A 23,923-nucleotide genomic window follows, 5' to 3' on the forward strand; every position below is an offset into this window, starting at 1 on the left:
TTGTTCTACACTTTGAATGGAACACATTTATACAAATGTGCGTATTTATTGAAATAAGTCACTTGCATTTTTTAAACAAAGCATTTCTAAGATATTTTACTGTTACTTTCAAGAATAACTTTAAAAAGTATTGAATCATAATTATCTCAAAAGGCTGTTTACTATTTTTATTGCCACAAATCTCCTCTCCAGTAGCACTTACTAATTCTATTCTATATTGAGAAGGTTTTTCTAGCAGGGTTTGGCTCGTGTAACATTCACAGTCTACTTTATAGAACATTTTATTCCCTAAAAAAACGGCGAAAGTACATTTTTTTTCTTGCTGTTGGGAATATTGGGTGGCCTGATCCAGTGTTCAGGTGTCTGTTCTGGAAATAAATGCAAATTAGCACATATTTTAAGAGAAGATACCTAATTTGTATCATTAAATAAAGAAAATTAGAAAACTTGCAACACAAAAAATAATTTTCTTAATGTTCCCTCATCGTTAAACTACAACAATGATACATATGAATGTTAAAAAAAAAAAAAAAAAACATGTTGTAGAATATTCAACATCACAACAAATACAGACTTTTTTTTATATGAAAATCTAATTTATTGATGATAATCGAGATAAACAATCCGCTTTATTCATTCCTGGTGACACAGCTCCATCTGGTGGCTGAGGGGGCTCACTGCAGCTTGAAGACATGGCGGCTGTGTGAACATACACATTGCTCTGCATCCAAGAGCTCCAATAAACTACACAAGGGACACAAGTGACAGCCTCTGGAGAAACAGTCAGTTTTAAACACCAGAGGTCAATGTTTGATGTCTGAGTTCAGGTGAGATCGTTTGTCCTCCTCCTCAGCGTTTCTTCCAGGTGAACTTGCGTCGTGCTCCCTCTTGGCCTGGCTTCTTCCTCTCCCTCACTCTGGGGTCGGCGGTCAACAGACCAGCTGGAGGAAGAAAAAATAAAATAGAAATAAGAGAAAATGCTGAAAACTGCATCCCAGTCTGTCTCTGTGTTACATGTGATTTGTGAGGCTTTTTTTTTTTGTAATTCTCTTAATTTTATACAAACACCATCTGCATTATTGTCATACAACAAGCCTAAATTAAACTTTGAATTAAATTTACAATCCTAAAAATGTACTTTAGCTGCAGGATTGTCATCCATAAATTTGTCATAACACATAAATATAATTATCAATAAAGCAACAACTGAAACAAGAAACAAACTGCAAAGAACAGACTTAATAAATAAAACACTTGAGACATAATCAGACAATCGTAGTTATTTCAATTTCAAGACTTCTGATGGAACACGACGTTCTCAAATGTCAGTCAGACACCAGCCCTGTCCTCCACTGATTCTCCTCACACAGTAGTTCCTCAGCGATGTCGGTGTTCTCTCTTAATTCTCGTCTGTTTCTGGTCTCCGTGACTCTCAGCAGGCTCATAATTATAAAGCTGTAGTTCATCATAAGTGAATGAATAAACATCCTGAACCTCTCCAGTGCCAAAGCTGCTGCTGTGATCCATATTCCTGATTGGTAAACTGGACCTCGCTCCAACTTCTGTGACCAAGTTGAGGTGACTTTAAAGCACCTTTACAAAACCTTCTCTGGATGTTGTCGTAGAGCAAAGAATAAAAAAAGAAGTAGTTTTGGTTTTGTCAAACTGCCAGTTGCTCTTAAAGTCTCTAAATGTCAAAATCCTACTTTGGGTTGTCTTTAAAACACAAAAAATACCAAAATTAACAACATTTTATTTATAATTTATAAGAGCCAGACACTGTAAATGGTTGGATGTTCATCTTTCCAACAGTCCTTGAAGTACTCATCTGTGAAACTTTAAATCTGTGATATTTAAACATCTTTTTACTTTACATGTCTCATTTAAATAATCACTAAAAATGACCAGTTTGCACAAACAACATTCTGAAAAAAGGCAATCGTGAAGCCATCAGTGCCTCAGCTGAGCACGGCGGTCATGTGACAACAAATTGTAGGACTTTTCAGCAGATAGGAGACAAGTATAGAACAAATAAATATGAATAAAGTAAAATATGTACAGTACAATATGTGGAGTTGCTGTTTTTTCAGCATTAGTGACGCTTTTTTTTTTTCTAATCTTTGTAAAATAAAAAACTAAAAGAACTTCAACTCTAGTTTATACTTTGGTATCCCGCACAAAAGACATTTTAGAGTTCTGTCCACTTCTAGCAGAGCTGCTGCTGTTTCCATGGAGGTGCAGGACTTTATATTGAACCGGAAAAAGATTCCACAGCGAGTAAAAATGTGACAAAAACAAACAAACTGCTCAGGGCTCAGACAGCCTAAAGTTACTGGAAAGGTCATAAATTGATAGAAATACTCATGGTAGGGAAAGTAATGATAATAATAAGAATATTAATCATTCATTTTTCAGCTCCGATTGAATTGATTTCAAAAGTAAATGAAAAAACAAACATAAAAGCTAACTGTAATAACACAAAGTCAGAAGCCGAGCGGTAAATGAACCCACCTTGTCTGACCGCCTCGCCCTTCGTCTCTGACAGGAAGGCGAGCAGCGCCCGGGCCACGGCGAGTCGCAGCGCCCCCGCCTGGCTGGACCTGCCGCCGCCGCTCACGGTGCACTCCAGGTCGAAGCGGCCCAGCACGCCCACGAACTGGAGCGGGAACATCAGCTGCTCCCTGAGAAAACGGAGGGGTAATAAAAAAAGACGGGGATGGGTGAGAGGGGAAGAAAATGACCGAGCGATAATAAAAAAAAATTTAAAAAAAATCCTAGGAGGTGAAAGAATGAAATGTGGTTGAATAGGCAGAGCAGGAGTGTGTGCTATTTAACAGATAGCGGTATCAACGGCGGAGGCTTAGCTAATTTAATGTCTGGTTGGGTGACTTTTCAGACAAGCACAGAGGATCCCGCCGCTGTGAAAAGCTTTCTTTTACAATCTCGCCACCGCATATTACAGAGTGACTTCTGACTCAGCAGGAATAGGATGAGGCTGTGTGTGTGCGCGAAGAAGAAAGTGTCTTGTGTTCTGGATGGCGTCTCGGGCTGAATGGCCTATGGCTGCTGACAAAGTCAATTGTCACCTCTCTGCTCCAATTACAGCCCGTCCTCACACTGCGTGACAACACCAGCTCTGGACAGTCACACACACACACACGCTGACACACAATCACTCAACTGTGTAATTAACTTACTACAAGGAGATAAATAAAAAACGAGGCGATGCTGTGAAGAGTGAAAAAGCTGCTTTTTTAATTTTTTTGGGGGGGAGGAGGAGGTGGAGGTGGTGGTGGTGGTGGCGGCTGTGGAGAGTAAAACACATCACGTCTTGCATTTTAAGGAAAACGGTATCTATGAATGAAGAGAGCCTGTGAGGTGGAAAGCTTGATTTTTGGCTCCTACCTGTCTTGCAGCACCGGGAAGTACTGGAGGTAGTCCTGGTCGTTGATGGTGACGCGGCCGGAGCCGCAGTCTAGGAGGACGACGGACGCCTCGGCCGTCTTCCTCCGACCTGAGAGTGAAGATAGAAACGGTACTCAAATGTTTTATGTTAAAGCTTTCCCTGAACTGCAGCAGGAGGTGAGAAAATTAGAATATCAGGACCTGAATTTGTAGTTTTTGGTACTTTTATTATTGGTCTCACAAGTTTCTGAGACACATTTAGCTCTTCTAACCATGATAGCAAATAAAAATAGTCAAAAATACACCATTTACCAGAATCGGAACCTGTAGAAACTAAAAGATTCATTACATTTTTTTAACTTTCTGATGGTTCTCAAGCCACTCATCTGTCGTTCTATCCAGAATATGATCCAAATGTAAAGCTAAAGATTGACTTAATTCATCAAAATCACTTTATTTTTACATGTTTCGCTCAAAAACTGTAAAAAAGCTAAAATTTCTGTGCTCCTCGGCACAAGTGTGAAGCAAAATGTAAAGCTAAAGATTGCGATCATCATCAAAATCACTTTATTTTTCATGTTTCATTCAAAAATTCGCCAAAAACTGTAAAGAAAGAAAAATTTCTGCGCTCCTCGGCACAAGTGTGAACCCAGGAGTGACACATTTTTGCAGATTTTTCAGCTGGACTGCAAACTACAGAGCAAAAAATGAGACAAATATTGAAGCAAATTCAAAATATAAGCAGTCAAATATCGACAGCATGTGGAGTTTTGTTGCAAAACAGATGAACGTCAACTTTTGATTTCTCTTTTTAATGATTCATGACATCAGCACAGAGGACATTTTTTAAGTTCTCTCTGTGTCTAGTCATGGTTGTGCTGTTTCCATTTTATACTGCAGTGAAAAAATGAATCCACAGGGAGTAAAAATGTGACCTGAGAGAAGAAAAAAGCTTAAAAAGGGACTGAGGTTGCTCCTTCTTGCAGATTAATGAACTTATTCCTTTAGAAAACTGTTCACTGAGGCAAATCTCAGACATTTAATTTATATAAAACATAGACGCAGACACGGTGACGTCACTCCTTGGTTTGTGGTTGCTGTTTTGAAGCTGCTAGTTTGGAACTTTCTTAGATTTCTGGAGCCAAAATGGCGAATGAAGGGCAGATGTGATGGAGACGCCAAGCTCTAAAGCCTATCCTGATTTATTTTACTCTAAATTAGACCATAATTCATTTCATAATGTAATAAAAGAGACTTGAAACCAGTGATGAGGACCATAAATTCATTAGGAAGATGTTTACTGAGGTAACAAAACAACTAGAGAAGTCGCCCCCTGCTGGCTGGTTTAAAGAACGCAGGGAATCCTCATTGGTTGCACGACAGAAACGTTATCTAACCGCGTGGCTCGATTGTGAACCTACCGTCTGCTTTGCTGAAGGTCACGCCCCTCTCGTCCCTGTCCAGCTTCGGCCTTATGTGCTTCATGGACTGAGCCTCCAGCTGCCGACGGTAGTGCAGGACGAACTCCTCCTCAATGTCGCTGTAGGACATGGACAGGAGGCGCTCCATCAGCTGGAGGAAGCGGTCGTACTGGAGGAGAGAACGCACGGGGGGGTCAAGCTGTGATGAACTCCTGGATGTAGAAGACGAGGACGAAGACACTTACATCCTTCGAGGATATGGTCTCCACCAGCTGCACCTCCAGCTCCTCCTTTGTGAGCCACCTGCTCGTGCCCAGAGAGCGACTGGAAAAGAAAAATCAAGTTTACAAGAAAGGAAAGGATGGTGCACGATTTGTCCTTTCTTTTTGCCCTCTTACATGCGTTTGGCGTCCTTGGAGAACCGTCCTTTGGCTCTCACGAAGTCTTGGCGCTTCTCTATGTTCAGGATTTTTCCGTACAGCTCCTGAAACAACAACAACACTTATCTCAAACACAAGCAGAAGAAGCATATGCCTCCAGTGGTATCTGGGTGGGAGAACACCTCTCTCTCTCTCTCTCCCTCTCAGCAGGAGCTGCCATGCAGAGCGAGCTAGCCATCCATGGGCTGGGTGCTGGCCCGCTCGAAATTGGCGCTGTGCCTCGCGAGGTGGAAATCTTCCATGTGTGGCCTCTTCACAGTCACACTGAGGATTGTACTGATTCAAAAACTGAAGCTTTTCTACACTGTTGTGCTAAACGCTGAATGCGTTTATCTTTACAACTGTTTCACCTTTTCTCGAGTTAATCACCCGGCAGCTCGACCTTCTGAAGTTTTTAAATGAATCATGTGAAGCTGAAAGATGTAAATTTATCAAAGAGGCCGACACTTTCTATCTACACTCACTGGTTAATGTTTAACATATTTAGTGGCTTTACGTTACAACTTGTGTCCATAATGAAAGAGGAAAAAATTTCTGCTGCACTTCTTGATAAACTCCTGAAATATTCTGAGTCTTATTATCTGTTCGACTTTGTCACAGAAGCCTGAAAGATGAAGATTAATGCGACAAACCTGATGCAGTTTTTGGGTTTTTTGTTGCTCCAGACAAATTTTTCACTGCAATATAAAGTCAGGAACCATTTCTAGAAGGAGAGAATGTCTTTGGTGCAGTGTAACAAAATTATGATCCTTTATGTCATAAAAAAAAAACTTAAATTTACTTGATTATCTTAGAAAAGCTAAAAAACACAGGAATCCCTTAAGAGTCTTCGGTTTCCATACTCCTCAGGTTGTCTTTCAAGGCCTCTTGATTGCACTGATGGACGCAGAATTTGTGTTTTTATTCCAGAATCTTAGCACAAAGGCTTCACTTTGGCCACGTTATTAAATTAACATGTAGACTAAATTGATTTTGATCAAAAACAATGACTTTAAGAGAAGATTTGATTACATTTTTCAATGGAAGGGCATGTCACAGATGAGTAGTTGGAGGTCCGTTAGAAAGTTGAACAATTCTGTTTTTACCAGTGATGCACGATATTAAAATTTCTGGCCGATACTGATATTAAGATTTCTGATATCGCCGATAACCGATATTATCGATGTCGATATTCAATATTTGTTCACGAAAAATGAGTATAAGTAAACACAAACTATTCAAAAGAACCAAATTAGACCACACAGTCTTCTTTATTACCTAACAAAACATATTTTAACATATTTAAGTCCAGGATAATTTAAGTAAAAACATCTGTGAAATAGCAGCAGCATCAAATGTAGAGTCGAAGGCGCTGATGTTAGACAATCATCGGCTCAATTTGTTCATCGGACTGATACAGTCGCCCTCAAATGTATTCATACCCTCCCATTAAAGAAGGTGCCACTGATATAAGTTGACAAAAGTAATAAATAAAATGTAATGAAAATCATGACATTGCTTTTGAGTTGTGGTTCAACAGAAATATTTAAAGAAAAAAAAAATACTGCTTCACTGCTCATCAGCATATAGTGCTCTAATTTGACAGTTGTACTATTTTTTTAAATTACTCTTTTCAACCACAATTCAAAAGCAATGTCTTATTTCACTAAATTACAATTTAGCAAATTTTTATTTATTATTACTTTTTTCAGTTTCTAGTTATTTGAGCGACTTTTGTGAATTTTGCCTTTTCTTTAATAGATTAATGGATTGTATGGCCGATACCGATGTGGTCGCCGATATATTGTGCATCCCTTGTTTTTAGCTTCTTGCTGTGATGAAAAGTGTAATTTTGGGGATTTAAAAAGAAAAAAAAACCTCTCCAAGACTAATTTTAAGGTTCTGAAGGTTAATCATCGTTTATTTTTTGATCTTCCAACGACTTACGGTATGTTTTATTGCTGAACACTATAAAAGTCGATCTTATACGACAGAGATACGAACTCATTAATGCGTGTATCATAATTCATATATTCTGATTTGACCCTGGCACCTGTGCTGTACATGTATTTAGCCTGGAGCGAAGCTGGAAGGAAACCTGCTGGAGCAAACGGGCGAAATTAAATAAATGATGGGACAGTTTTGGTGGAGTGGAGGGGGGTTCGCTCATCACTTGATCAACGTCGCATTGAGGATAACCTGATGGTGGGGGTGTCATGGCGACAGACAGACAGACAGACAGGGGGGAAGAAGAAAAGGGGTGGGCATGCCGGTCACGTCCCCGAGGCAGGCGCCCCCCCCACCTCAGCCACCCAGCGCCTGGGTGAGAACTCATTTCCCCGTCAATTATTCACCAGATGTTTGTTTAATTCCTTCTTGATAGAGTGTGCCTAATCCGCTGCCACTCTGACCAGCCACAGAGGGGTGTAGGGGAGGAAGAGGAGGAGGTGGAGGAGGAGGAGGAGGGGGTAAAAAAAAAAAAAAAAAAGCAAACATCAAGCAAAAACCAATTTTCTTTGCCAAAAAAAAAAGGCGTAATAGAAAATCAGAAAAAAAAAAAAGAGAAGGCAGTAGGAGAGGAGGGAGGCTTGGATAAGGGGCTTGAGTTACACGTTTGCAAACATTGGGTTCGACAATGGCAAAGAGGAATAATTCGCATGGATTGGTGGGATGAAAGGCGAGGAGAGGGGCCGGTATCTGGATACATTTAAGTCGGGGCTGTTACAGAGACAGGCAGCCAGAGCGCCACTCCGTCTATTCAATAAGTGGTCTTTAAATGCTAAAAGCTTCAGAGGAATATCCTCATTTAACCGAACCGGAGAGAAGACCTATGGATGCGGGGGGTTTTGAGAAGGTGCCGGCGGAGGGAGGGAGGCGTTTTTTCCAGGTTCCCCCAGGGCGGCGGCCATAAAGGGCTCGGCGGTGCAGCGAGCAGGTTAATGTGCCACGCTGGCTGAGCCCAACAACAGCCAAGAGGAGAGCAGCCGAGCAGGAAAAGGCTGCTTTACACGCCGCTGCCCCCTCCTGGCAACACTCCTGAGGTGTGAGAGACGGCTGGTGATAAAAAAAAAAAGACTCTCAGGATGGACACAGGATGAGGAAAGAAATGAAGGAGGGGGGAAAAAAAGAAGAGAGTGATTGAGCCTGCAATCATGCAGACAGGCAGCACCAGCTCTCAGACATGTCTGACATACCTATTTAAACCAACAGCAGGGGGTGCAGATTGTGGCTGCGGGGCACAATAGTGTGCGCCGATATTCGGCGTCGGAGATACAGACGCGTGCCTCTTGTGTTGCGTCTTTGAACAAGGTCAAGGCAGGAAGGGAACGGTTGAGAGTGTTACAGGAGAATAGAGGGAGGTTTGTTGGAGCAGTGGTTGCTCCCCGGGCCTCCCCTCAGGGACTCACCCCCCCCTCCACCACCTCGCCGACCTGCTCCGCCACGCCCCGCTTCCCCCTTCCAAATCCTGGTGGAGGAGTCGCTTCCCCGTGGCGGGACAAAAGCCAGACGTGCCACACCTTGGACACAAAACTGTTTATTTTTCCCCCTTTAGAATTGGTTTATTACAGGAATCTCTGCCCTGAAAAGCTGCTTTGTTCTTATGTTATCTTCTCAGAGCTGATCAGTGATCGACACGCAATGCATTCTGGGTAGATTTCCACTTGCTCTCTTGTCACAATAATGAAGATCACATTGTGACGTCAAGGTGCAGCAGCTCTCCAGCCTCAGAGCATGATGGGAAACGGCTGCTCTCACCTGATCTAACAGCTGATTGGTCTAAATGTTGGTTCAACAACATGACGTTTAATAGAAATGTTTTATTTAGTCGAGTTTTCTGGTTGATTCTGTTAAATGTGTGGTGGATGCTGATGAGAGGCGGAAACCAATCAGATTACAGATGATAAATTACATCCAACATATCACTGTTTGAGTCCACACTGTACGACAGAGGATCAGGGCCACGTTAAGAAAAATATTTTTCCACAGACTTCAAGAATAAAGTCGTAAAATTTAAACCAGTTGTTCGAAGAGGAAAGCTGTTAAAATGAGGGCGAGAAAATGAATCTATTCCGAAGGTTCTTTCTTCAGAATAGATTCATTTTCTTGCAGATTCTTTTCCTGGTACTAATGATGATGTGGTGCTGATGCGCTGAAAGATGAAATATCTCCTGGTTTGTTAAACCGATGCTGAGGTATAACTTCACAAAATGCTCCACGGCCCTCATTTTAACAACTTTCCTCTTCTAAAACAACTGGTTTAAATGCTACAACTTTATTCTTGAAAAATTCCGACTTTATTCTCCTAAAATTCCAACTTCATTCTCGTAAAATTCAGACTTTATTCTTATAAAATTCCGACTTTATTCTCAAAGTCTGTGGAAAAATATTTTTCTTAATGTGGCCCTAATCCTCCGTCGTAACACTAGATTAATTTATTTCTTCATTTTCTTTTATTTATATTAAAACACCTTTGATACAGATGTTCCAGTCCTGACAGTCTAAATATGTGACAGATCAGCAATGAAATCTAATGTATTGACTATTTATTGATCCAAGTCGTTTGAGCGTTTTCAGGTAAAACCTGATCTGCTGCTGATTTTTATGAAAACGACGGAGGTTTAAGCATGAACACAGATCATCTGTACAGCATGATAACAGGCCGCCATGTTAAAATTAAAACTAATACAAAGTGATAAGAGTAACTTCCAGTGCTTTAATTTTCAAATTGTATGTGTTGGAGCCTCCCTGAAATGACCAAAAAAGTCTATTTAAGGTTTCACACGGGTGCGTTTTCTCGTATTTCATTCACTTGCCTTCGACTCAGGACGCAGAGGGTACTATCGAGAGCAAATACGAAGTGATTGTGAAGATCTCATAAGGTTGATAAACATCCATGTAAATAGTTTTGGTGGGGTTTGGAGATCGTCATCACTAACATTTCAGTTACTTCAGTATAAAGCTTCTCTAGACAGCATTTGAAATGTCTGAACGAACACTGGGGTCACTTTTCTGTCAATGAAGACTCATGACTTCATGCGACTCGGCAATAATGATAATTATATAAAACCTTATCCGGGGCTTAAGTCTGTTGCTTCCAGTTGTTTGTAGAAGTCTTTTTTATTTTTTATTAAACACCTGCAGCATCAGGATCCACATGAACCAATTTGGAACAACTGAACCAACATCCCAGACCAATCAGGACCTAATGACGAGCCACACTCACTGTTGGTAAAGCAGCAGATAGATTAGAATTTGTGGTATTTGGGAAATCACCAACAATTTGGGCTAGTAGTTATTTGGACAATTAGATGAGTTTGCTGAAAATCTTTTGTTGTTATATATTAAACATCGGATGTTTTGAACCCAGATCTCGATCCAACTGAGCAGCAGAATCTCTACACCAGCCCTGATCTCATCTTCACGGTGATTACGCTTGAATATTTCTAAGCATCCTCACTTTACCTTTAGCACAGTGTGATCACGGTATACTTTCTATGCTGCACTTTTATGCAACAACAGCTGATACAATCCATGTGTTGCTGAAACACCGAGACAGCATCAACCCCTCAGAACAAGGTGACACAGGTGAAACACTCCACCTTCCCCCGTTCCCCAACCCCACAGCCCAAGGAAAAGCCGCCCCCCCCCCCCCAATCCCCCCTTAAACCGGGGCTACCTCTGACCTCCTCTTCCCCCCTCCGTCTCACCTTCCTCTAATCTCCCACCTCTCTCTCACCCCGGCTCTATTCAGCTGTGTGGAAAAGAGGATCTGACGCTGCCTCTCCTCGGGGACGCCGGCGTCTTCTCTCGGCTCACTCTGCCTGAATAGGATATGACCCGAGGGTGCGGGAGGCTGGGGGAAGGTGAAGAGGGAGGATTCGAGCGGGATGAAGGTAAAAAACCTGACAGCGCTGCTTCTTGCTGTACTCACATGCATGAGGGAGTAGTAGGACTGTTTGCCGGTGTAAAACAAGAAGTGGAAAGGCCGCCTGTCTTCTCCCCACTGGACGGCTTTATGGAGAGGAAAGAGAATTTAGTGCAATTTTGTCAGTGAAAAATGTGTAATCGAGGGAGGGGGGGCGCATTACGTACCTTTCTGCTTTGGAAATATCTCCTCAGGATGCTGGAAATGAAAGCAGATTTCGTGTGAAGTCGAGCAAAGCATGCGTGACATTGGTTTGTGACTGTGGAGGAAGGCGAGGGCTCTCCTCCAACCACCCGGCGTGTTGTGATCTGAGCCCTCCTGTAAACACGAGGTGCGTCAGGAAAGGTCCGGGACTGGTGTCGCAAAATCCAAACTACAAGTAATCCCACCTGGAGTCTAACATACGTCGTCACAGCCATCCTGACGTCGGGAAGAAGAAGAAATCCCACGGAGCCAGGTGGGGAGGTTGCTCCAGCGCGGAGATGTTCTTCTCAGCCAGGAAGTGTCGGATGCTGAGGGTGTTGTCACGGTGAAGCAGCCACGACTTGTCCTGCCACACCTCTCGCCTCTTCTCGAAATATATCTTTTGTGACACCAGTCCTGGAACTTTTCTGACACACCTCGTCCTATCACCCCCATCGTATTGTGTAGAAGAGGCAGCAGCAGGAACACAGAATTTAATTTCTACTTTCTTTTTGGTGCCGTTAAGTAAAGTTCCTCCTTTCCTTTTGCTTTTGTTTGTTCTCTTGCTTGCCCTTTGCTGAATCATCAGTGGAAAACTACTCTTGGTCCCCTCGGGTCATCATGACAATTAGTCCTCGCACCTCGACACCGAAGGCTTTTTCGTCTACTGCCCACCAGTTTTCAATCAAGACTTCCCCCCATGCTTTTCTCGAGGCTGCTCAATCATGTCCACTCTTAGTTTCTTTCTTTTTATCGCTCTGCTGTTTTGCATTGATTGGTTTTGTTCCTCTTCTACACTTCCTTGACTTTGATTTTTTTAAATTTCACCAACATGCTCGAGCTTGGTTCTCTAGTTTAAATGGTTGCCTTATTATGTGTTGATACTCGTGTTTGCAACCCCTTAAACGCCGCTATAGCATGACATTAGCATCTGTTTTGTCCTCTCATCAGGCTGCATGTGTCTGATTTGCAGTCATAAACTTTGTTGCCGTTCGTCATCATCCCGACTGGTGGGAGCAGACGGCTGCTCTACCTGAGCCTGGTTCTGCTGGAGGCCTCTTTCTATTAAAATGGAGTTCTTCCTTTCCACTGGAACAAAGTGCGGTTTTATTACTGCAACGTCTTGACCTTAACATTTAAATGAGCTCATATATGTGAGATACATATGTAATGTTAATCTTATATCTCATATGGAAAGTAGTTTAGGTTTTAATTTCCTTTGCACTGATGAGCACAGTCAATAAAACAATATACAAAGTAAAACCTATAAAACTAAACAATAGACGAACACTTTGAACTTATTATATTAATATATTATATCATCTACAACGTTTACATAAAAAAATTGGGAATTAATTCATAGATAAACTTATGAGACAGACGTCACAGAACACAATGTCTCACCTTTCTGTCTGCATCTAATCTAAATAAAGACAATATATACATGACAATACACTACATAAGAATAAAGTGTGTGCCCCATTTGGTTTTCTGCTTTTTGCTTTCTGTCTTTTGCAAATGTTTCTACAAAAAAATGACCAAAAAAGGAGAAGAATTTGATCTCAAATGGTGTCCAGAAACACTAAAATCTACTTATTGCAGCCCAACAGGTTACAAGCTTAGTGTGGACTTCAGCTGTGAGCAGCTCAGTGATTACACCCAATGGTTTAATGAATTTAAAAGCCCCAAAAGTGGCAAAAATAGGTCACAAAAAGCCAAATATTATAGTGAAATTCATTATTGTCCTGATAGTAGGGTGGCCGACCGGGGCAAATGATGTGCATATAAGAAAACTCTGTACATACAGTCACACGTCAGGAGTGCCCCAGGCCTCTAGGGGCAGTAGTGAGCTTTTCACCTGAGAGGCAAACAACGATGATAGAGACAAGATAGTTGAGTGAAAGTTGTATGAAAAGTATTCTCTCGTCTCCTTGGGTAAACATAAATAACAGAGAGAACACAGAGAGACGGTGGTAGAACATCACTTCAGCACCCATAGAATCACAGTGACTGAAGAGCTAAAGCTCACTACTGCCCCTAGAGGCCTGGGGTACTTCTGTTATGTGACTGGATATGCAGCGTTTCCGTGTTTGCAGCGTGTTTCTGTTTATGCACGTCATTTCACCGTATGATAGTCCTCATTAAAACAAACCAAAATACTCAATTCCTGTTATAAAGCTTAAGTTTTAGCACAAACTACAGACTAGTATGCATGTGATTTCATTTATTCTTGGAGGGCAGTTGAGACTTTATCTTCACACTTCATTTTAGTTCCCAACCTCCATCAAAACTAAGCCTTATGTACTTGTCAGATCTGAGATTTCTACCGACTCAAACAGACTAAATAATGTGATTTTAGGGGAAACAAATAATGTAATCTGACAAATACGAAATCTTAAATCATCTCTTGACTCTTTAGATTTATCATAAAAAGAGGCATGTTTCATTAATTGACATGGAAAGTCGGTGAATAAAGTTAACAGACCATAAAACTATTTCACGTAGGAGTTTGTGGCTTTTTTTTTTTGTCTTTAGATCAGAAGTTACTGACAAAAAGTACAGTAAAGACGCCAGCGCTTTACACTGTGAAGCCTGGACTTACCTTCATGAGAGGCCGAGCTCTCTTCTCATACAGGCCGGAGGGGAAGAGGTAGGCGATGCTCCTCTGTCAGCGAGAGAGAGAGAGAGAGAGAGAGAGGAGAGAATATTAATAAATATAAAAACAGAGATGGCAGTTTGAGAAGATGATGGCAGATTGTGACAACGCTGACATGTCCGAACAACAGAGGTCACACCGACGGAACGGCGGCGAAAGTGACAGAAGAAGAGGCGCAAGCTGCTTGCGGGTTCAAGAAAAGGCGAGCGGTGTGTGTGTGTGTGTGTGTGTTGCCGTGGAGTTAGAGGAGAAAACAAGCAGAAAAAGGCACAAGTTTTTGGCTTTGTTGACAGCGAGCAGAGGACACCGTGGACGTCCAACAGTTCACTCCAAGTTCATCCTCTGCTGTGTGTGTGTGTGTGTGTCGGCATTATTAGCGGGGCTACAGATGGCGCCGGGAATGTGTGTGTGTGAGAGAAGAGAGGCAGACAAGAAGTGTGCTGGCCCCGCCACACTCATCAAGACAGCCTGTTCATCTCTCTCTTCCTCCATCCCGCCATCTCCCCGCTCCTCGTCCTCTTTTCCACCGCTCTCGGTGTCGGTTCAATTAGTGAGGCAGCAGGTGCTGCACGGAGGGAGCAGGTTGCTGCCTTTAAGGTTGTCAAAACGACGGAAAGCAGCGAGAAAAGGGCCGGTCGAGGGAAATGTGTGTGTGTGTGAAGGTGTGAGAGGCAGGAAGAGGAACTGAGGAGAAGTTAAAGGGGCGGGAAAAAAAAAAAGACAGGCAAAGGAGAGAGAGAGAGAGAGAAGCAGGCAACAGATGAAGACACACCTCCCCAGAGAGTCGACACAATATGGGAGAGATCCCCGAGGGCCGACGACGGAGTGACAGAGGAAGAAAGAGGGGAAGCGACAGTGGAGCTGTCACCTGTACAAGCGAGCAGAGTAGCGGCGCGGCGGGGCGTCGGATTCGACAAATTTCACCGACATGGGGAGACGATCGGAGGGAGGCGCAACAGGACAGCAGAGGAAATAAAATAAAAATAAAAATCCAGCTGTGTAAACTTCTTGTTTTTTAAATGTTCAAACAATAAACAGATTTGAAGTTGAGAAATGAGAAGATTTGCTGCTTTTCTGTCTTTTACATGCTGCAATTTAAGATAAATGCCAGCCAGGGTTTAACCGTCGTGCCGATGATTCACCAAATTCACGCCGTCTTCCTTCCACTTTGTCAGATTTTAAATATTTGACAGGTAGCTAATGAATCAGAAACACTAATTAAAAGCGCTGATGGATAGAATTGGTACTTTTATCCCTAATTTCTAGGCTCACTGAGATGTACGACTAGATGAGAATCATGGTTCTTGCTATGTTTTTCTACATTAGATAGTTGGAAACTCTCTGAAAACCCCTGCAGTTTCCCAAATCAACCGTCAAAAATGGGAAGATAATCACATTAAATCTAATTATATAAAATATAAACCCTTTCAGTCAATGAATCAATCCATGAATTGTTTCAGCACTTCAGTCTGGAACACCTTGATGGGAGTTTCTCACTATTTAATGACTTTTAATAGAAAAAAATGTTCAAAAAATTGACATAATATTCAAGTGAGAAGATAGTATAAGAGACCAATAATGTCTAGTCACAGCTCAAGTACATTTTTAATGAATGGATCAATCATTTTATGACAAAAAAGGTCAGAAAACAGCATAAATTCCAGCATAAATCACGATTTACGGAAATCTGGAAACAGCCCAGAAGCAAAAATGCAAAAAAAATTCTATCATTTAAGAAGCTTGAACCAGAAAAGATTTAGTTTTTTTCTTAAATGTAGTTTTTTTCTGTCATTCAGTCCATCAACTAACTGTTTCAGCTTTACTTTTAGAAGCAGCTAACTTTAGTCTAACTTTATCTTGGCAGCTTGTGTGTGAGCAGATGGTGCAGCCATGACTTCTTACAAAAAAGGTATTTTCAGATATATTTAAAAAAAAAAAAATGGTAACAGGTAACAGAAGAATATTTCACAGTTTTGTTTTCAGCAGCCACACCAGACGTTTGTGGGTCTTTGTGGCTCTGTGGACAGTGTTAATTTCTCCCCCCCTTGGCTGTAAACATCCTTTTGATTTTTCCTGGGTCTTTATCACCGTCACACCTGAGGAGTCTGGACTGCGCACCAGAGCGGACGGATTTATCAGCTGCCCCCGCTTCGCACCTCTCCAGTCCTCCCAAATTTTCCTCTTCCCCCTCCACACATCTAAGTTTGGGCATGCTGGCCGTCGCTTTGGCTTTCACAGCCTGGCGCCCACGGCTCTCTTCATTATCTGTGAGGGGCGCCGGGGACCGGGACGAGGGACGGGGTGGGAAATCGAGCTAAACGGTTGGAGCGGCCAGGGCTAGCGCGTTGCCAAAATCGCAAATAAGCATGTGTGATTGAGGGCGTCGCTAATATCAATGATGCAGCGGATTAGCCAGAGGCGGCCACACCTGCCGGCTTGCCTGTGGACTCCACCGACGCTAATGATGCTGATGGTGAGAGGACTTTTGAAACAAATCACCTGTCTTGAAACTAAGTCGTCCGACCACGACAGCTCCGGAGCGCTTCTTCTGCACGGCAAGTCAAAAATGATTCAAGTTACAGACACTGCAGCAATAACAGCAACTGGAAAATCCAAACCCTCCTTGCTGGCATCAAATAGTGAATGTGCAAAAAAGCCAAGTGCATTTAATTCATGTAAATTTGTCTTCTTAGTATCCTTGTGTTCTTCTGTTTTTCTTATTTATATTGTATCTACAGTGTATATACCTCATATCTTTAATTTATAGTTGTGTTTTCCTGCTTTTCTTGTCACTTTGCTGCTGTGACGTTGCAAATTTCCCCTTGTGGGACGAATTAAGGATGTTCGATTCTATCAGCGTTTCAGGCCCTCGCAAATCTACAGCTTCATTTTCAAAAATCTCCTTCAACAGCTGTAGTTTTTTTTTGGAAAATGTGACTCAATCAGTTGTACAATCTGGATATTTTTGGGGACCAGTGTACTTGGGAAGGCAGGATTTCAGGATTCAATCAAAGTAAATGAAAGGTTTTGTTCACTATAAAAGTGACTATAACAATCACACAACGTATCATGGCTTCATCTTTTTCATTCTTCACCTTTTCCACTAAAAAAAATAGCATTTAAATAATAATAATAATAAAAAAATGTCTGTGCACAGTATATCATGTGGTGACTAAATATGGCCACTTTAATATCTTGTAAATAAACAGACTTAACCATTAGCATTCCAAGTGCCAGCAAATTTGCAATCGACTGAAACTAAGGATGAGTAAAGACGCCTTACTGGCTTCATCTGCTAAAGTGAGGGCATTTTTTTTTCATTCATACATAAATCACTTATACATTAATGTTCCTCCTTCATTCAGATGTATCCACAACAGCGAGGGGAAAAGCCGTGATATATTTGTCATACATCGAGATTCAACAAGAATCCTGATGCTGCAGGTGTTTAATAAACTCAGAGGAAAGACTCTGAGAAACAGCGACAACTTCAGCTCCCATAAACATTGAGTCAAAACCCGGTTTACATCCATTATCTTACTACGTTGGCCTGCAGATTACATTGCAGTAACATTTTACTTTCTATAAACATCTCAGAGCAAAGCAATGTCATAAAACAAACTGTCTAACCCAAGATTTTTACTCAATAATCCTCCATCATACTCCAAAAAAAACCCCAAAAAGTGGGGAATGATCTGACTCTAGACCAAGACACTCGTACGTTAAACGACATGATTTTCTTTGCCATGTGTGCTGTCCACTTCCAGAAACATCTCTCAAATGGGGTCCAAATTACACTATTTCTCTTAAAAGTTCAATGAATCAATAGTATACATCATCTGTCATCTCCAAAACATCCAGACCCTTTACTCACTAATGCTTAGTCCTACTCAGTGTTTCATAAATGAAGCAAAACAGCCCTCAAGCTATAAAAATATCACCAGAAACTGAGATGAAAAACTGTTTTGCACATAAACAACTCTCTCAAATTCAATAGAAATGCCAGTGAAGTTCTGCTCCTACACTAAAATACCACACAATCCAAAATCCACCCAGTTACTGCATTCATTCTTGACTATTTGGTTCACACTTCCTTTCAAAATAAAAGTCTTTATGTCACGTTGCATGGTATGCTTTCGTTTAGGTGGCACATCCATCACTCTCACACACTCCCGACTTCCACCTTCAGGTTATTTCTAGACTTCATCCGTCCCTCTCTTGCCTTTCTATCCAATATCCAGCAGCTCCAAATGCTTCAAAACTCTTTCAAGGTTCTGCTGCTCATCTTCACACTCATCTATACCCCGGCTCTCTGTTACCTTTTCAGATCTTCTCACCCCTTGCCATGCATTAAGATGTTCCTCTGCTGTCTGTTCCAAGCTTTGGAGTCAACATCACAGCTGTCAGATCCTTCAGATGCACCAGAACTTTGAATCTGCAATGCATCTTTCAGCTGGATTCAAGTGCACAGAAGAACTCACAACTCAAAACACATTTGTTCAGAATAGCAAACCCATTCTGACTCAATCTGCTAGTGTTATATCCTCTCTGATCTCATTCTTGATGCTTAACTATTGTGCCCAGTGTTCTGCAAGGTGTCCCTGAATGTGTCCTCTCTTACATCTATGTCCTCCTGGCTGAAGTTCTCGGGGTCTTCTCCCATCATGTTGGCCAGGTGCCGTTTCCCGATGTCGAACTCCTTCACCTGCTCCTGGATGTACTCCGCGGTGAACTTCTCCGGCCCTGGAGTCGCCAGGTTCTTCCTGAGGAGGGCAGAGCTCACACATATCTGCCTGCTCAGCACCTGCGGACGAGGACAAACGCTGATCATTTTTCAAACATGCGACATTGGCTAAGCTATGGTAGCTTGCTAAATAGCCGGAGCGGCATGTAAAAACAGCCGAACTGTAGTCAAGGGTTCAGTAATATATATTAACACACTTCAAAGACGCTCACGCAACGATAAAACTACATGCAACGTGGATTAGCTTTTATTTTAAAGGTTCCTCAACCTAGTTTCGGCTAACGGACGCTGCGAGAGGATGCTAGCTCAAGGACGTCAGTTTGTTCGACGTCGTAGGTAATTTGCATCCAACCACGTTTGTTTAAAATCTAGAACTGGTTAATTCATTAAAGACAAACGGAACATGTACCTGCCGGCTTAACTGCGAAGTGATCGTGTTTATACCCGAGCTGCAATTCCCACATTTCCCAAAAAGCGAACCCACGGTTCGCACACAGGACGCCGCCATGTTCGCTGACAGCGGTGACGTCCGCGGCGGATGTTGGTACACGTCACAGACACGTGATCTTAAAAAAAAAAAAGTGTTTCCACAAATGTACAATAATTTTGACCATGTTTTTTTTAATTCAACTTATTTTTTAACATTCACAATTGAAAAGTTATATAATCCTTGTATTTAATTTTTAAAAAATAAATAAATAAATACTTTTTTTAAAACTATACTAATAAGTATAATGTGTGTTTTGTTCAATTTATATTATGTTTAGACTGTAACAGATCTAGATTGTAATAAATTACTACGAAACGGCAGACAAATTTTACCAGGAGTGGACTGTTTTTCCAAAATATACTTTTTTTTTTGGAGGCAAAAACAAGAATGACCACGAGTAAAAACTGAATTGTGTGTGAAGTAAATTACACATTTTGCAAAACAGAGCTGCAAGGTGGCGCAGTTGGTAGCACCATTGCCTCGCAGCAAGAAGGTCGCCAGTTCGCATCCCTGAGGAAACCCGGGATCTTTCTGCGTGGAGTCTCCATGTTCTCCCCGTGCAGCGTGGGTTCTCTCCGGGTTCTCCGGCTTCCTCCCACACAGTCCAAAAACATGTTGAGGTTAATTGGTGATTCTAAATTGTCTGAATGTGAGTGTGCTTGGTTGTCTGTCTCTAAGTGTAGCCCTGTGATAGACTGGTGACCTGTCCAGGGTGTCCCCTGCCTTCACCCTAAGTCAGCTGGGATAGACTCCAGCCTCAACCCAAGTGAGGATTAAGCGGTGTATAGATGATGGATGGATGGATTTTGCAAAACAGTTTAGAGTAGAAACTTGATTTAGGCAGCTAAAAATATTATTAAACTTTCCACCGATTACCTGAGATAGGACTTTTTAGAAACTTTTTGTCCTTGGTTTCTAAAACGGTTGGTTGATCTCAATTCTGGCTCCTAAATATTAAAGCGCCATTGCCATTTATGGAGTGTGTCTTCATTTTACAGTAGTGTTTATACATTTTCTAGGAAAAATATGCTGTAATTTACTGGTAACTACAGTTAAAATAAATGTTGGTTACAGTGGATTACATTGTTGTAGAGTACTGTGATCAATTACAATCAATAAATACATGATTAACTGCATATTTGTAGAAGGAAATGGTAATCATAACACTGGAAAGAATTTACAGGATCATTTTTTTTTACAGTGTGCACTAATAAACTGGTTAAACATTCTAAGATAATACAGCCGTATTGGAAAGAAAACTTTGACATGTGCAGGTGACATGAAAAGAAAAGCCAATAAAAAAAAAATCTCCAGCAACAAAACAAAAAGAAAAAAGGACAAAAGACGAGCAAAAAAAAAACCTGGATGATCCATGCCACATGAGAGCAGACCACAAAGCTGCATAATCTGCCCGAAATGACAAATGAAGCAAATAAAGAATGTGTACATACCAACAAAGACAGAGCGTTTTAAAACAATTCGGCGTAGTGACTTACAGAGGCCACTTCAATTACCCCACTTTTTTTTTTTTTTTTTAATCTCACAGTCCACATCACATGGCAGACGTCACAGCTCATTGGAAACTCGTGTTGTGCAGTGTGATCGTGGAAATTCAAAACATGCCGGCCACATGGCGCAGCGAGGAGCAGTCATCCAGCACACATAAACCATTCCGTATGCTTTTATTGTGAGCTTGTAAATTAACACCAGCCACTAAAAAACTTATTTGTCTACAGGCTTTTTAGAAAGATGCTAAATTTACTTTACTCTGTGAAATTAGCAGAAAAAACATCCTTAAACAATGATGGTTATATTAACTTAGATGAGAAGTGACAATTTGGTGAGCAGATATGTTTTCTAACCTCATGATTCAGACTTTACCAGCGTGTGATCATCGTGTCTGGCGCCAATTTTTTTTTTTGCATCCCTACCAACAGACACATGTAGTGGAAATCAGTGTCACCTCAGAGAACCAATAACACTGCTCTGATGCCCTGTCCGGTTTAATGCAAGCTGCATGTGAGCACCATCTGTCTTCCATGTAAAGTCCCTGACAAAAGGAGGGGTACTGTAAATGTCACGCCACGGGATTTAAGCCGGCAGATCCACATGAGTTATCAGAAATAACACAATAAAAAAAAAAAAAACTGCTCAGTCAGTGTCTGCCAAACGCATTGGCAAGGCTACACATAAAACAGATTGTTTTGCATATGCGGTGCAGTCGGTGCAGAGATGGATTAACACAACATTTTGCGTGGATTCCTTGAGTCGACGAGCGCAAGCTGCCACCTTAGACAAACTTTATAGATCGGGATGGAAAAATAAACTTCTTCTTTCCTCCGGGGAGCGATGACTGATGGCTCGTCAGTACATCACGTAGCAACACGTGTTGTTGTTCAGCCACAGTTTTCTCGTTGCGAATGCCGAGCAGCAGGTGGTCGAGTGCCTTGCTCAACCGCATACGAGCGAGTCTGGTTCGATTTACAAGCGTGTTTGGGGTAAATACGAACGAATGTGTTTGATTTGCGCTCTTTCGTTTGTACGTTCAGTCACTCGGCTTCAGTTTGACATGGAAAAATGTTCAATAGACGCATTTTTGTGCTTTATTGTTTTGGTACAGTCGTGACTCGATAATCTAAATGTAAAACCTTCTTTTATGTCGGATTGTCAGGACGGAGGTCGAGATACAAGGAGGGCTTGATGCTGGAAGGCTCATTTGTTGCTAATTATTGGTCATAGTTGTTATAATAACCAGTAGGGCTGGTCCCAATAGCACTTTCTGGTCTCTGGATATTCAGGCCCAATTAATGATGAATATCAGAATATTCGACACAGTCAGCGGGGGGACACTTCCACCCTGGGGGAGCGCTGTGATGGGGTGGAAGTGGCCGGAACGTACAGGCAGAACTTGGCTGCTGATGCCAGTTTAGTTAGCGGTCACAGGTCTGTTTCCACCATTGGTGGCGGCGGGGGAGTGGTGGATCCACTCCACCGTTACCATCCATGTTTACTTCCGAAAACACTGAGCGCGCTCACTGCGTGTGACGTCGTTGTGTCCTCTTCTGTGTATGCGGGACACTTTTGGGTCGTATGAAGTTCACACAGCAGATCACATACAAGTCGCATTTAATTGGAAACGTGAAGGAACTCACAAAAAAATCAGATTTCACAAAATGGAGCATTAAGTCCTGCAGTCTGAACGTAGCCAATCTGCTGGATTGTTCAATCAGATAATACACCGTTATCCTGATTGGTGACAGAAAATGTCATGTCGGAGTCAGAATCCAAGGCTGTCAGTATGTTAAGGCTGTTTTTCAAGGGTTCTGTTAGTTTTTCCTAAAAACCTGTCGGATAGCAAGGTTTAGGATTGTTAAGGGTCGGATTATCAAGTCACGACTGTATTTATAAATTATTGTGTTGTGCCCCATGTTTTACTGAGATGCATGTAAAACTGATGTGACAAGAGAGTATAAGAAACAACTGATCTCCCACAATGAAGAGGGGGAAAACGTGCATACAAACAATGCTAAAATGACATGATTTAAGAAAATATAAAGAAAATGAATCCATAAAGGTATACGAGAGGTAAACACAACATCATGAAGTAAATGTAACGACAATGTCTTGATCACATGTCACATCTGCACACCGCTAAGGGAATACCGGCCATGTTTTGTAAAAATGAAGACGAAGACCAACAAACTGTCTTTATCATAAGAATAAAAACGTCTCTAAACGAATATGTCAAAAAAAAGTGGTAAAAACATATATTTCCTGTATAAATGGATGCAAGTTTTATCTGAATACTAGAGGGACAAACTTTAAACTTGTCCTCTTTGAGTGTAAAGAAACTTCATTTTCTGCCTTCTAGCGAATTTTTATGCACCAGATCGTACCATTTCTGCATCCGTTTATGGTGGAAATGTTGGTTTTGATGCAAAGGAAAACACTAAATTCAGGCAACAAGAGGCGACAATCCAATATTTAGTGGGATACGTGTGGATCTAATAACACTTCCAACAGTAGTTCATATTCACGTCATGCAAAGCGTGTTTTTTTTCTCTCCGTGACACTGAATTCTCGCAAACTCCCAAACGAAAAGTTTGTCAGTTGAGCCGAACTGTCGCCGCTTCTGATAAAGACGAATTCTTTTACGGATTAAAAATGTTTTCCCACTTCCTAAGCTACATAAACCATTAAACCCCCGCTGGATTAGCAAAGCAACAGAGACGGAGATCTGTTTTCTTAGCCTGCGAGAAGTTTACATTTTGGAGATGCGTGGGGGTTTTTTTTTGCGGGATGCTGACGACACAGCGAAGAAGAACTTTGAACTCAGGTGATGATCAAGAAAATTGTATGAAAATGATGGCCAGGAATCGTCCCTTTTTCCTCCCAGTGTATGCGTTTCCAGTACAGTAGTATGCTGTGTTTACAGATCAATGCTGTGTGTCTTCACTTAGATTACTTTGATAGAGTTGGAACAGGAACACGGGGAGATTAATCAAAGTGAAGGGGCACTGACTCCCGGCCTGTGCCAGTCGATATGGCCGCGTGGTTAATTTGCCCCGAGGAGGGCTGTCGTCAGGCAGATGATAAACAGTGTTTGCCCCATTTTTTCGCCACAAGCGTGCTCCTGCTCACCAAGAAAAATAGTTTCGACCCATGGTCTCTAATTCACA

The 23,923-nt window shown here is 41.7% G+C and overlaps 1 protein-coding gene across 1 annotated transcript; it reads right to left on the reverse strand.

Moving 5' to 3' along the window:
* Positions 1-574: 574 nt before the first annotated feature.
* mrps9 (mitochondrial ribosomal protein S9) lies at positions 575-19,279 on the reverse strand. The gene is made up of 11 exons (XM_008304760.1): positions 19,164-19,279; positions 18,632-18,814; positions 13,957-14,019; positions 11,339-11,369; positions 11,178-11,257; positions 5,225-5,310; positions 5,072-5,150; positions 4,827-4,995; positions 3,406-3,514; positions 2,512-2,681; positions 575-941 (listed from the first exon to the last, which is right to left on the reverse strand). The coding sequence occupies exons 1-11, from the start codon at positions 19,260-19,262 to the stop codon at positions 850-852; spliced, it is 1,161 nt and encodes a 386-aa protein (XP_008302982.1). The 5' UTR covers positions 19,263-19,279; the 3' UTR covers positions 575-849.
* Positions 19,280-23,923: the final 4,644 nt, after the last annotated feature.

This window comes from Stegastes partitus, unplaced genomic scaffold, assembly GCF_000690725.1.
Source record: "Stegastes partitus isolate 25-593 unplaced genomic scaffold, Stegastes_partitus-1.0.2 Scaffold2314, whole genome shotgun sequence".
NCBI lineage: Eukaryota > Metazoa > Chordata > Actinopteri > Pomacentridae > Stegastes > Stegastes partitus.